Raw genomic sequence first — 14,215 nt, 5'->3', positions numbered from 1 at the left:
TTATACCCGTTATTTAATTCAATTTACAGAATCAAGTGAAACTTTTTAATCCCTGACTTCATAATTCATATCAATTGACACAAATGGGTGTGGTTCTTACATGATCATTTTTCCAGTATCAAAAATCAGAAGCATTTTAAGAGTGTTAATATGGAGCTTAGCACATTTGTCTACCTCATTAAAATAAGTGGCAAGAAGCACCACATAATTTGATAGCATATGCTACATGGTCTATTACACTTGCTCATTTCAGAATTACAAAATTAACAATATAAATAATTTCTCTCTTGGCAACAAGTTTGGTGAGCAATTTGGAAAATCTTATACCACCCAAATCATTCCCTAGATATCACTTTTATGTGTTTCTCCCTTTCTCAAACGTTGCATTCACTTGATCGATTTCACCAGTGCATATTTGTTTGTCTGTTGTCATTGCACACAACTCTAAGGCTTTGTGCGTGTTTTGTTAAACCATCATGAAATCATCATGATATGTAGATAGATATGCGGACCTGGTTATAATTCTACCCTTAATCAGGTCTAAATCCTTAAATGGTAAATACCTGAAGGAACATAAACTAACCATACACCAGTTAAACATACGAGTGTAATTACAACTACCAATTGTTCAATCGGAAATTAAAAAGGAAAGGATGCTCTAAATTGGACATATGCATCTTTGTCTGCTTCATGTTGCTCTCCAAGAATTTTTACTTTGGCCTCAATCTCTGCGAGATCAAAAACCAGGTCTTTAGCTTGATGAGCCCATACGATGCTATCATTCTTTAATGTCTCCCTTTGTTTCTCGCCTTCATTAATAGCCAACTGAAAGGTCTCCCTCTCCTCCTTCAGTTTGGATAATTGTTCTTCAAGTTGTTCAATACAAGAAGATATTTCAATGACCCTGTTGTTGGCATTAAAAATAGACGTAGTGATTTGTTCCTGTGTATTTTTAGTTTCTTGGAGTTTGAGAAGGATATCTTCTTTAGCTCTGTTCAACTCGACTTTCTTCACTCCAGCTATATAGCATTCTTTGCGGTGGGTAACAGCTTTCTTGATGAAGAGTCTGAAGGCCTTTATAAATGCTTGCTGGGCAAGAGAAAGAGACTTCTCATTCTTCTGCAACTCTTCAAGAATAAGTAGGACCTTTGACATTTGTTCATAGTCTGTAATAAAATCACCTAAGCTAAAGGTCTGGATTAAGTATTTTAGCTCTTTTGCCAGAACATCTGCAGAGGTGCTTTGACCTTTTGGTCGTTCTAACCGAGAAGTAGATTGAGGAGTCTTGGAAGAAATGGAAATCTTTCCTGTCAGAATATTTTCAATAGCACTCAAAGGGTCATCTTCGATCATCTTGTTAATGGCTTCTACATCAAGTGGGGTGTTTACATTAGAGACTTCATCAGTCTTTGGGTCAACTTGATCTGGGGATTCTTGATCCTTGCTGTAAACAACCTGTTCTTGAGAATTGTCTGGAGCAGGGTTCACCTTCTTGGCCTCTTCGACAAGGCTTTTACTCAATACTTGCTCAGCAGTATTTGTATATTCAACAAGAGGAGTATCAACATTGGCTGGAGCAGCTGCAGGAGGATCTTGATGAGGGGGAGATACTGAAGCCCTCTTTCGAGGTAGTCTTTTTCTTTTGTAGATTACTAAAAAGTCAATATCTGAAGAGACTTCTTTGCCATCTACTTGTGAATTTTCTGCAGCACGCTCCTGTTATGATTGGAAGAAATGTTAAATTGGAAGAAATGTTAAATTGATCAAGTAGTAAGGGTACTCGACATGTAATGATGTAAATAATTTTACCAAGTAGTAAGGGTACTCGACATGTAATGATGTAAATAATTTTACCTTTAGTAATGTTATTAATTTTACCTTCATTACATCCTCAGATGAAGATACCTCAGGCATATTTTTGGCAGTTTTATCCGCCACATGTTTTATTCTTTTAGATCTTCGGGGTGTTGATGAGGGATTGGATGTTTGGTTGCTTATGAACTTGGTAGGCTGTGAGGATGAAGAAATGAAATTCAGCAAAAGGCAATGCAGTGAGTTTTAAGTAATTCAAACAATTCAGATGGGAGTTACCTTTGTTTTTCGTGGTCTTCCTCGTTTTGAAGATCCCAAAACTTCACCTGTGGAAGGAAAATCTTTGGATTTCATTCTTGTGGAGTCGATGGATTCCCAGTGCTCTGGTCCTTTAGGAAGACCCATCTCTTCAGTTACTTTTGAAACTAGAAAAAAAATAAATCACTTTGGTTAAATATATGATAAAAATGTTGGAATGAAATGAATGAATTATATTGGATGTACCAAAGGGAAAAGGTTTCAGCATTTGGATAGTTTATGAAGAATGCCAAAAAACTTATTAAGGTAGTGTTCTGTAAAAGTTATTCAATTCTTTGGGTACTGTAAACATCTACCTTGGTGAAGGGAGTATTAGGTAGGACTAGAAACTTTGGATAAGGTTTTTCTAATTCTTTGTATTTAAGCCATGGCTGAGACCAAGGTCACGATGCAAGAGAAGTACTGTTTCTGATTAAAATAGTTAAGTACCACAGCATATAAAAGTTTATACCTTAGAGAGAGCATTGGATTTACACAAGGGGATTTGAATAAGGAAAGCACTTCTAGATAACAAATGCATTAGAAATTGAAAAAAGGATTTGCAAGAAAACACCACAGAAGGGTCAAGGGACCCTTTTTTCTGAATAAAAAAGACCAATGAACATTGCCAACAAGACCCACAAAAAGAATCTTCAGAAAGAAAGGAAACACCACAGAAAGATCAAGACACCAACTCCAAATAAAGAAGGCCAATGAACATTGCAAAACCCCAAAAAAGAGTCCTTAGAAAATTCCCTATCATTTAAGTTACAAAAGAAGCGGAAGTTACAAGAAAAAAAAAAGGAATTATACCAGTAATTGTGTAAATGAACAAGCTAGATATTATATATCTCCACACAGAATATGTACGGATGAAAAAATATCACTATCAATGCCTGTTGCATGCAACTCTGAATTTAAAGTACGAGATTACAAACACATATAGCTTCATGTTCTAAACCAAATTCTTACCAGATCTTGTTCTTATTTTACCACTGTCATCACAAAAATCTCGTGGAAGCATTGCTGGTGACTGATGTTTAGGCACATCTTGTGGACATTCAGGCAGTTGACCTTCTGTGACTTGAGGTTGTTCTGGATTTGCCTTGGGCAAGTTGGTGCCATTAACATGCTTTGCATTGTTAAGCACAGTTGATCTTGCAGTGTTAGCCTTCAAATTTTCCATTATCTGCCCAAAAACTCATTCCATAAGGTAAGCTCTTTCTGGGTGGGGTTGGGGTAATGGAGGCCACGAAACAGACACAAAGGAAAACAAATTATAAAACAAGGTACTCCCCATCCCCAAAAATTCATGAATCTAAACATAAACCAAGAGTTTTGAGAATACCATTGGTATTGAGAGGTGTTAAAATATGCAAGCATGACCCGAACAAGATTGTAAATATCATTACCTGGATATGCTCAGGAGAAGTTAGGTGTGCACGTATAGCCTCCACCATAACCACATTACAAACCTGACAAACAGGCTGACGTAATTCATTGTACCTGTATGCACATGCAGATAGGAACAGTCAAAATCATATTGAGTATAATATTAAGCAAATAAGATAGGCATTGGATAAACTTCCGCTGTTCCTCACAAGCACTTATAGTATAGAAGAATAAAATAAGAAAGTAAAATCAATTAAGCATCTCGCACAAACTAAAATCAAATTATGCACTTAAATTATACAGAAACTCTTTTCATTTTAAGTCCTCCAAAAGTTAAGGTGTATAACTTGATTTTAGCTTACGAAGAAACTTACTACATTCTCGTTTTCTTCTCTAAGTGCTTATGGAAAAGATTATCCAAACAGGGTTACAATAGACAAAATGAAACACGTATTGAGGAAGCATAGTTTTATGTTGAGGCATGTCTTGACAAGTACATGAGTAGCTATAATCAAATGTACACATCGTTGCAGACTCAAACATAGTTCCCAACACATACATTACCAGAAAATTAATCAAATCAATAAATGAGCACAACTCAATGCCTAAGCAGAAGGTGTTTAAGGACTATTGTGTCATTCTCATGCGAAGAACAAAAAAGGTAAAACAAAAAAAAAATCATGATGGGTGTGTTACTTTTTTGTAAGGAAAAAAAGAAAGTAAATGGTAACAAATAAACACTTCCATAGGCAAAATTGTGAAAAGAAAAATGGAAAATTGAAGTAAGAGTTAAATGCACGAAGAAGTGCACCAAAGTACGAACCTCACAAGGGGAAACACTATGCATTTGTCTTTCCTCTGGGGACTCAAGCTAGCACGAGACGTAGGCAATGCCTTTTTCTTGACAGTAGTATCCATGTCTCCGTTCTTCTTCATGTAGCGTTAGGGAAAAGGGCTGAAAACACCAACAGTCTTCAAGCTGAACCCTCGACACCCTCAAAAATCTTCAATTCTTAACTTTTACTATTTTATTTATCTTTCAAATTGCGTGTGTATTCTCATTTTACTTCGAAAAAGTAGTCCAGGGTCCGCGAATTGAATCGGGTAATTTAACCCGACCCGACTCGGTTACTAAGACCCGAAAACAAACCTTGAAAAACAGTTGTGTTGTGTTTGTGGGGGTTGTTTTTTTGGCCGTGAAAATGGAAAAAGGGAAATATTTGGCATTGTTGGGAGGAGGTGCTCTTTTGGGTTCTGTCTCTACCTTCTTTCTTCTAAGGCTTCTTCAATCTCAAAAGTATTTGACTTCTTCTTCTTTTCCCTTCTATTCTCATGTTCTCTCCTTGAACTAATGAACTGTTTTTTGATTTGTGGTATGTATATATGCAATGACACTGAACTGGTACTTTGCTTGTTGGAACCCCCAAAAGAAGGGCTGGTGTTAATACTTGAAAATTGAAACTTTGCGTTAATTGAGTCTCTAGAACGTGATGGGTTGGTTGGATCAAGTTGTTCAACTTTTGGGGCGTTGAGCAACGGGATATTTTGATTTTATGCGGTTTTGAGTGGATTTCTTGTTTTTTGTTTTGGTCTTTGAAGTTTTTATTTTACTTTTGATGGTACTGAATGTTTGCTGTGATGTTTGCAGAAGAGGTGTACGGCAGTGCAGTAAGAATGTTAAAACCGACTTCAATGGTAAGTGTCCTGAAAATATGGAATTTAGCTGTGAAATGAATAGCTGTAGCCAACTTGTCTACATTTTTTTTAATGTATTCCTGCTTTTGAATGATGCCCTTCATCTTTGCCTAAAATGAAGATCTTTGTTATAAAAATTGTACATTCACTCACATACTCATCAATCATCAATATTGGTGAGTTGAATTTGCAATTAGTCACCATCTGTCAATGCTTAATTTCTAACTGTATATTTGTTTGAGAGTAAATAAAGGGGAAGGGAATGGATAGATAGGAACATAGAATGGAAATACCAAATTTCATTGTTTGTTTGAGAATTGAGAGGAAAAATAGCAGGGAAGAAGTGTTTTTTGGTAAATGTGAGTTGCATTTTTTTTTTTCACCTTTTAATTAAATGTTTTTATATAAGATTAAAATAAGAAATATTTTATATTAAGAAAAAATAATATCATAAAAAGAATTTTTTTAATTAATACAAACAGTTTTTTTTATATTCAATTTGTTTGTTTATTTCCACCTACATTTTCACTCATCTAAACAAGAGAAACTTTTCCATTTATTTCCTTATTTCTATCCATCCAAACAACATATTTTTATACTATGTTTTTCCCCTTTACTTCTATCATACCTATTTCTTTCCTTCTTATTCTCTCCTCTCTATTTCATTTCTAATCAAAATAGAACATATATGTTGTCGTTTTGTAAATGTTAATATTTGTATTCCAAGGGTTCAGTATTACAGGCTAAATCTGAATATGTGATATAGTGAACCCTTCTGATGTGTTCTTTTCCATGTGTTAGTGATATAATTACCAAATGGAAAAAAAAAAAAAAAAACCCTGCATACATAAAATAGTTTCTTAAACTTTAGGGCTTGTAGAGCAGGTATTTCTTGTAATAGTTAGTTTATGAATGTCATCAGAGGTTGAATGCATAATGTTTGCTATCTGTTATAGGCTTATGGCTCATATCCTACTCTTTCGCTGCAGAATCATTCATGTGTTAAAGACGAATATCAATGTGTCGTCAATTATAAACGTTTTAATAAGATTGCTGTTCTGTGCGTCGTTACAAGTGTTGGACTTTGTGTCTCATACAGGTGTTGAGGGATGCACTATTGTTGGAAAGAAGAATGATAGGGTGGTTAACGAAGATCTTCTAAAAGATGAAATTGTTTCAGAACAGCTGACAAGGTATTGCAAGTTGTTACCAATTAATTTAGCATTTTCTCTGAAAGTTATTTCTGAATTCTTCTAATTTCAACTCTGTTTAACATTGTTGACTTAATTGGTGAAAGTAAAACATTCTCTAAGCACTTGCAATCTTATTCCAAGTAGATTATGAGCTCTTTTATGTCTAGGAACAGTTTTAGTGCATGCATCAATTGCCAAAATAATTGGCCTTTATGCTTGGCGCTAATTTTTACAGTTACTGTGTCTTGATGTTTAATTTAGATTGGATATGGCATGTTGCATAGCAATACATGTTCATCCTTAATCCTTTACATGTTGTCCCATGACTCCACCATCATGGATATACAATGAATTGTTATTACACTGATTCGATTTTAGAAGACAACTTTTTTTTCCTTGAGGACCCATTGATCATAGCTTGATGTGAGTGAGCTGAGAGAAGAGAAACCAAAACATGTTGGGTTTTGTATTTTTGTTAGTCAGGGTAGGGAGAAGTTTTCTTATCTACAGTGGGTGTATATGAATGGCACTTTCTTGATATATTTATATTTTCTTGGATATCTATTAATCAAACTGGTTTTGGGTGGAATGTCGATGCTGTAACTAGGAATATTCAGTTTTTTGGCTCTGAGTCTCAGCAGAAAGTGACTGCATCATATGTAGTGGTCATTGGTCTTGGAGGTGTTGGTAGTCATGCTGCTACTATGCTCTTGAGGTCAGGGATTGGCAAGCTTCTTCTTGTAGATTTTGACCAGGTTTTTTCTCAGACCGATTCTCTCCTTGATAATGTTTAATTGCCATGGTAGAAGATTTTGTTGCCACCAACAAACAGGAAAATTTCACCTGTTTACATTGTGAAAGGAAAATGTTATATCTATTAAAAAAAATGCGAATTCATCAACTATTATAGTTTAAGAAGCTGGAGTTTTCATTGGGGAACAGATTATGTTACTTGGTTCCCTTTTTTTTTAGTTATCATGAATAGTATGTTAGTAGTTATTCTAATCATATAAAATGAAGTAGTTGTATCTTTTAGTGTCATATTTGCCCAGCTCTAGAATTTTTATAGGCCTTTGCCTTGCACACTATATCTGTACTTATTTATTTGTTAAATGAGAAGGTTTCTCTTTCATCACTAAATCGACATGCTGTTGCGACAAGAGCAGATGTTGGCATCCCGAAAGCTCAGTGCCTTAAGGAGCATTTCTTATCTATCTTTCCAGAGTGCCAAATAGATGCCAAAGTGCTACTATATGATTCATCCACCGAAGAAGAAATTCTCTCAGGCCACCCTGACTTTGTTTTGGATTGTATTGATAACATTGATACAAAGGTATCCTCTAAAGATTACTCCGTAGTTTACTATATTGTTGTAGTGTTTTACATTCATGTTGCCTTTCTATCATATCACACAGACATTCCCCAGTTCCCTGTTGTGAGTGCTTTTCTGATCTGACACTAATGGTTCTTTTATATTCATAGTCTTTTACTTCTCTTTCTTTCAATTCTTTAGCTTCTAAGTTGCAAAAATGCAAAATCTTGGGATTCATATATGTAAGTGGTCTGCTGGATAGTTTATATTGGTACATATCGCCTTGGAAAACATGATAAAAAAAACTGTTCTCCTATGCTCTTTACCATTAACAATCATTCCATCCATATTCAAATATCTGGTTATCATGAGCTTGAGCTGTCAAAGCATGGTTTGTCATATGTTATAGGTGGCACTTCTTGCTGCATGTGTACGTAGGGGTTTGAAGGTTCTATCTGCCACAGGGGCTGGTGCCAGAGCTGATCCAACAAGAATACGCATTGCTGATCTAAGAGAGTCAACTAATGATCCATTATCTCGATCTGTAATGTTCCTTTGTATGCCTCTTTTTTTAATCGCATTTTCTATAGCTTAAACCATATATATTAATTGTTATGGCAGTGAAACACAAATTCTCATACCCTCCTGTGGATGTACATCCTAATATCCTAATTATCCCAATGCTAAACTAATGTATTGCTTTTCCATACCATGTGCTAATTACAATTTACAGACTTAATTGCAAATGCTTATACAAAGGTGCACTTGTGTGCACCAATGACTAATATAATTTTTAAATGACCAGTTTCTAGCTTCTCGGTTACTTTAAAGAATACTTTATCTGTCCTGATGATCTTCTACTTTACTAGCTGGCATGCATTATCTGGATAGTTATTACTTTCATCTATTATTTCAAGTGTAAATCACTTTTACTTACACATGTTAAACTTATATCATGTTGCTGGATTCTTTTATATTTCTTCCTTTTATAAGAAAAGTTGTGTAGAAGTTCAATCTTTGCCTTTTATCACTATTTAATAAATTATTGTTGGTGAAAAAAAAAGTTCAAAATTACACTTTTGACCACTTTAATTTGGACTCTGTGATTTTGGCCCCCTAATTTATTTTCAAGCCAATTAAATTCCATTATTTTAAATTTAAGTAAATTTACTCTTGTCATCGATTTTGTTCTACTTAAAACCCAAAATTTCTCATTTTCTACTTCAAATCTTCAAAAATTGAGTCAATTAATTTTTTTAAAACCTATTTTTGTTCAAGACGTGCTAATCAAAAATCAAATTTTATCCAAAATAGAAAATTTTTTCCATTTCCCCCTCTTCAAATCCTAATTTCACACCCAATAAAATCCCTTAAATTTTATCAAATTTTCACTATATTTATGAATTCTAAAACTTCAAAACTATTTCATTTTTTTAAACCTGTTTTTGTTCAATTACCCTAATAGCATAAATCTCCATTTCCCCTCTTCAAATCCTAATTTCAGACCCAATAAACCCTTAAATTTTATCAATTTTTCACTAAACATTTCAACTATGACTTTCTTTGTTCTCAATTTCTTGTTACTAATATTAGTTACATTACTCTTACTGCAATCATACGATTCATACCTATGTAGGTAAGACATCGTTTGAGGAAAAATTATGGCATTGAAGGTGGTATCCCTGTTGTGTTTTCTTTAGAAAAACCCAAAGCTAAGCTGCTTCCATTTAAGGGTCCAAGTGGTGAAGAGGAAAACCCTTCAGATTACCAGGTGAGTCATTGGTTTCATTAGTTTAATAACCCAGTAATTGTACCACTATCTACTTTGTGATCATTCAGTAATATAGAAATAGAGATTTTTTTTTTGTTTTTTGTTGTCATCGTCAGTTCTTCCCTGTGGGTTCTTTCATACTTGTTTTACTAAGATGCTAAGTGGGACCTTGCAATAAACAGTGTCATTTAGACATTTACCTATATATATATATGTTTAATTATCATAAACATCAAGTCTTCATTTTTTTTCTTTCTTGTCAAACCATTGCTCCTTAATTATCACGACTTTTAGTGGTGCTGGCTACACGTTCTGACTTTTTGGTCCTCTTGGCAGATAGTACCAGGTTTTAGAGTCCGTATCATACCTGTGCTAGGCACCATCCCCGCAATATTCGGACAATTCATGGCATCCTATGTTGTGACAGAGTTAGCAGGAGTGCATGTTCAAACAGAACCTGTAGTAAACTTTGACACGGATCATTACCATACTCTTCATCAACGCCTTATCGAGCATGAGGAGTCATTGTATGGAACATCTATGGAAGTGCAGGTATGAAGTTTTTGCCATTCTTATCCACCTTTAAAAATTTAGGATTAGTTGCATTATGCCATCTCTATTCACTAAATTGGACATTACCCCATAAATTATACAATCAAACAAATTCCTTCTAATTTAATGTCACTTTTCGCAATGTTAACCCTCTTTTCAAATTTCAAATTTGATGATTAATTAACAATTAGTGGTAATATTTTGACAAAAGAAAAGTAATCAGAGATCAATTTCCACCCAATCAATCATCAAAAGTCATTATAGGAGACGCCGACTACTTTCAGAGTAATTTTTCTGTCAAAAGCCTACTGCATACTTGCTTCTTATAATTGTGAGAATTAAGAAACACAGATACATTAAAATATCTCTGGCACTGGGTTTAGATTTGCATATAACTAAACTAAAAACTGTATTATTCAATCTAATAGGCCGTGTTCTGATTTCATTTTTCTTTTATGTTTTTGAAATTACGCACATATAGATTGTCGTATCCTATCATATTCATATCCTAATTTTTTTAACAAAACCATGTTTCCTGCCGTACCAAATTATCAATGTCATGTCCAACTCCCACGGCCATATCCATGCATCATGGGGGTGGGGGAACATTGTGAAAAGTCATTAAATGGCAAGATATTTGCACGGGTAAAGTGCGTTTAGAGTGATAAAGCAGTGTGGAAAATTTCAATTGGCTTAAACTTATCCTTGCATATTACATGATCAGTATGATGAATGGACCACTCAAAGGCATGGCCAAAAGAAGCTCCAAGGTGGCCTCTTTTTATAAAGTGCAGATTGAATTTCATGTGAATTTTTTTGTAGTGTTGACATGTATATATGGTTGTCACTTGACAAATAAAAAAAATTGAGATTGAATCTTCTTTTACTTATAATTTTCTTTTTCTGTTTGTAGGTAGATGTTGAAGAAGTGATGTACATTGTTAAAGAATTATGGCATGGAAGAAGTGCTAGAGAACAGCATGTGAAAGATGTTGGGCGAGGAATGTGGCGATCAGTTAATGAATTAATGCTTGTCAGGTATGAGGTGGCTTTTTGACTGTTTTCAGATTAGCTATTTTTCATTGTTAAGCTACTTCATTTGGTTACATTTTTTCTTTGAGCCTTAGATGTGTGCCTTCCAATGTGTCTATAACTGTGGGTTCAGTTTAAAATATGTATGCCTCCTTGATTTATTAATGGTTTTCCTCATATTTCTTCTTGTATTAAAGTGCTCATAAAGCTTCCTCTTCCTTTCTTTTCTCCAATGAAATTTTACATTTCAAAATATTACTTTTCTCATAATATAAAAATATAAATTATTTGTGCTTAAATGAGTAGTAAAAGTTTTAGAAACTACAGTTCTATTCTATTGCAGTTGGATTTTTCTTTTTGGTGTAATATTTTTGCACTTATATGTAATTTGACTACTTTCATGTGCTATTTTTTCTGAAATGATATTACCTATATTAGCATGTCTCAATATAACAATCTTTCTCTTTCCATTTGAATTTTTTCACTAATTGTTCTGAACACTTATTTTTTATTTAGGTGGGACTGCGCAAAACCGGCATCTATTTCAAATTTGATTCTTTTGAAATTCAAAGAGGTAATTTAGTAACTCCATCATATTGCTCGAAAGCTTTATTTTGTTTCAAGAATTATATTCATGGTATGAAACTTTCTGTGTATATGTACAGTGTTAAATAGAAAAGTAGAGGGCATATTCTACCACACAGGATGCATCAAAAACAAACATCCGTATAATACGACTTTCCTTGTTTTATCAACATCATCTTTTGCTTGTGCCTTTTGCCTGTAATATGACAGATGACAGTTCACCTTTACAAATTGCATTTGTATGTTTCCAATTATTTCAATTTCACCAGATTGAAGGGTTCTCTCTTGGTCATATTAATTTCCTTCTCTAGGAATTTTATTAATTACTAATCAAATTCAGTAATATGTGGCATAATATTGTTATAAAATTTCAATTGGTGTCAACTTGTCAAAGGTTGTTATACAAAACAAAACAAAAAAAAAAAAGCAAAATGGTAGCAGAAGGGTTTATCATTTTCTTGAATCATGTGTTTTCAGTCATACTCATGTACATTTAACTGTGATATGGTAATTGAATCTTTGTAATTCCTTTCCTTTGATTCACTAGCATCACAATGAATATAATTCTTTATAGATAGTGTTTTAAATTTTTTCTGTAATCAACGGCTACAAACTATTTAAGTAGATACTTTTAAGTTATAAGCTAATGTAGTTCATTTTGTCTACTCAGGTGGATGAGCATGAATCCCAAACATTGGATGACATAAAGGAAAATGAGCCAGAATTTTACAATAGAGTGATTGCTGTGTTAAGACGAGCTGAACTTGACTTTGGTTTGTGACTCCTTCCTTGGTGCAGAGTTGTATGTCTAATAGGCTACTCTTTTTTGCTTGAATTTTGTGGAGAGAAAATTTATTAAATTTTGCTCAATATGTTTCATTACCAACAATGATTAAGTTTATATTCCCCAAGTAACTGTTCTTTAAACAATTTTGGAATTCTTGAGTCTCTTCCTTTTGGAATCTTATTACATTTTCTTATTTATATTCAATTGCGTGTAACAAATTACTGTTGTAAAAGTTATGTTTTATTTTGTTCTCTGTTATGGGAGATCATGAGCAAGCTGAAACAGCAGGATAGGATCGTAAATGTCACTGGCGAAAGGTCTTAATTGAATAAGATGGAATATAATGTAATTTTATATAATTAACTATTATTTAATTGTAAGAGTAGCTTTTAAGTGGAGTTAATGTTTATTACCAACAAAGTGTGTTATAGTATATGTTTGAAATTTCGTTCAGTTGGACAGAATGTCAATAACACCTCATTTCTTTCTTTTTAGGTTTGTTGTTTTGGAAAGCGATATTTTACATTTTGGAGTTGCAAATGGATTATCAAACACATTTAGTTGATAGATAATTTTGCTCTTAAGCGTGACTTAGTGTTCAATCCTTATTAGAGTGTGTTCCGGCCAAAGGATGGACTAGGGTTTTTTCCTAGATTCAGCCTCCCAGCCAGAGCATTCAAAAGTGTCATCTGTCCGCTTAGCTCTAGGATTTTAGGTCTTATACTTTCTTGTTTATGGGCCTCATGGGCCCTGTGAGTGCAGAGATTTCATAACCGTTAATATTTGGAAAATATTTTGTCATTAAAGATGGGATTTTATCCCTGATATCGGATTAGTATCTATGTGGGAGGGTCAGATCGGATTTTGGCCGAGTTACCCCTGTAGAGCAGACAGGTCGGATTCTGACCGAGTGCACCCATGTAGAGGGGTCGGATCAAATTCTGATCGGGAAGGTACACTTGCCTTCCAGTCCCAAGCCTGTAAGGCGTAGGGGCTTAACTAGCCATGGAATCGGAAAAATACCTATTGCGAGGTCAGATCGGATTCTGACCAGGAAGGTACAGAGTGTATAGAAAAATATTTGTGGAGAGAAGTCTTTAAATGATTCTCAATAATTTAGAGAATTATTTTGTAATTTTTGGTTAAAATATACCTTAGTTTACCAAAAAGTAAAATATATCCTTATTATAATCTTTTAACATGATGTTTTTATGATATGAATAAAGATGAAATTAGACATACTAGCTTGCCAACTCCCACAATTCTTAGACTTGAAACAAGTCCAAGTGACCAATTAAAGAGGTGTGAGGTGAGGGGTGCATCCTTTGAAGTTTGAACAAATCCGAAATGCATCCTTTATTGAAATTCATTTTTTGTGGGGATGGTGCAATTAGATTTGAAGGATGCTGAGGGGCAACCGTAAAAGGAACATGAATAGCCGGCGGAACAAGTTTGAATGATTCAAGCAACATCCATTCTGTGGGGCTAGGGTAAATTAAAGTACTTTAATTAAACCACTTATATTTTAGGTATTATAAGTCTCTTGATAAGACTCTGACAAGTTTGAAATGACATAACTTTCCTATCTTTAAATATTTTACAATATATAAAATTAAGTAGGTTGGCGTTGGATTATCAAACTATTATCCCCAACTACATGAGGTTATCTTAATGAAATTGAATTAAAAGATAATTTAGTGCATATTTGAATCTGCATCCAGGATCAATAATTATTATTTTTTTATAGAAAATTCACGTCCAAAATATCAAAATGATGTAGAAATAGG

At 34.0% G+C, this 14,215-nt stretch overlaps 2 protein-coding genes across 3 annotated transcripts; one reads left to right on the top strand and one right to left on the bottom strand.

The window, feature by feature from the left end:
• Window positions 1-564: 564 nt before the first annotated feature.
• LOC109788283 (uncharacterized) lies at window positions 565-4,463 on the bottom strand. Of its 2 annotated transcripts, none has more exons than XM_020346971.3 (6): window positions 4,325-4,463; window positions 3,522-3,615; window positions 3,082-3,298; window positions 2,092-2,237; window positions 1,855-2,010; window positions 565-1,716 (listed from the first exon to the last, which is right to left on the bottom strand). In XM_020346971.3, the coding sequence occupies exons 1-6, from the start codon at window positions 4,435-4,437 to the stop codon at window positions 640-642; spliced, it is 1,803 nt and encodes a 600-aa protein (XP_020202560.1). In that variant the 5' UTR covers window positions 4,438-4,463; the 3' UTR covers window positions 565-639. The 2 variants fall into 2 exon arrangements, with proteins under 2 accessions (XP_020202560.1, XP_020202561.1); XM_020346972.3 differs by having other exon boundaries at window positions 1,879-2,010.
• A 204-nt stretch (window positions 4,464-4,667) lies between these two features.
• Window positions 4,668-12,691, top strand: LOC109788284 (NAD(P)-binding Rossmann-fold superfamily protein). Its single transcript, XM_020346973.3, has 11 exons — window positions 4,668-4,798; window positions 5,150-5,196; window positions 6,296-6,389; window positions 6,997-7,144; window positions 7,510-7,722; window positions 8,111-8,245; window positions 9,338-9,472; window positions 9,809-10,024; window positions 10,938-11,062; window positions 11,573-11,630; window positions 12,312-12,691. The coding sequence occupies exons 1-11, from the start codon at window positions 4,704-4,706 to the stop codon at window positions 12,420-12,422; spliced, it is 1,377 nt and encodes a 458-aa protein (XP_020202562.1). The 5' UTR covers window positions 4,668-4,703; the 3' UTR covers window positions 12,423-12,691.
• The last annotated feature ends 1,524 nt before the right edge of the window (window positions 12,692-14,215 follow it).

The sequence above is a fragment of the Cajanus cajan genome, chromosome 9 (assembly GCF_000230855.2).
Source record: "Cajanus cajan strain Asha chromosome 9, NIPB_CcT2T_4, whole genome shotgun sequence".
NCBI classification, from domain to species: Eukaryota; Viridiplantae; Streptophyta; class Magnoliopsida; order Fabales; family Fabaceae; genus Cajanus; species Cajanus cajan.
Note: the sequence above shows the minus strand (reverse complement) of the source record. Positions and strands in the feature narration are given on the sequence as shown.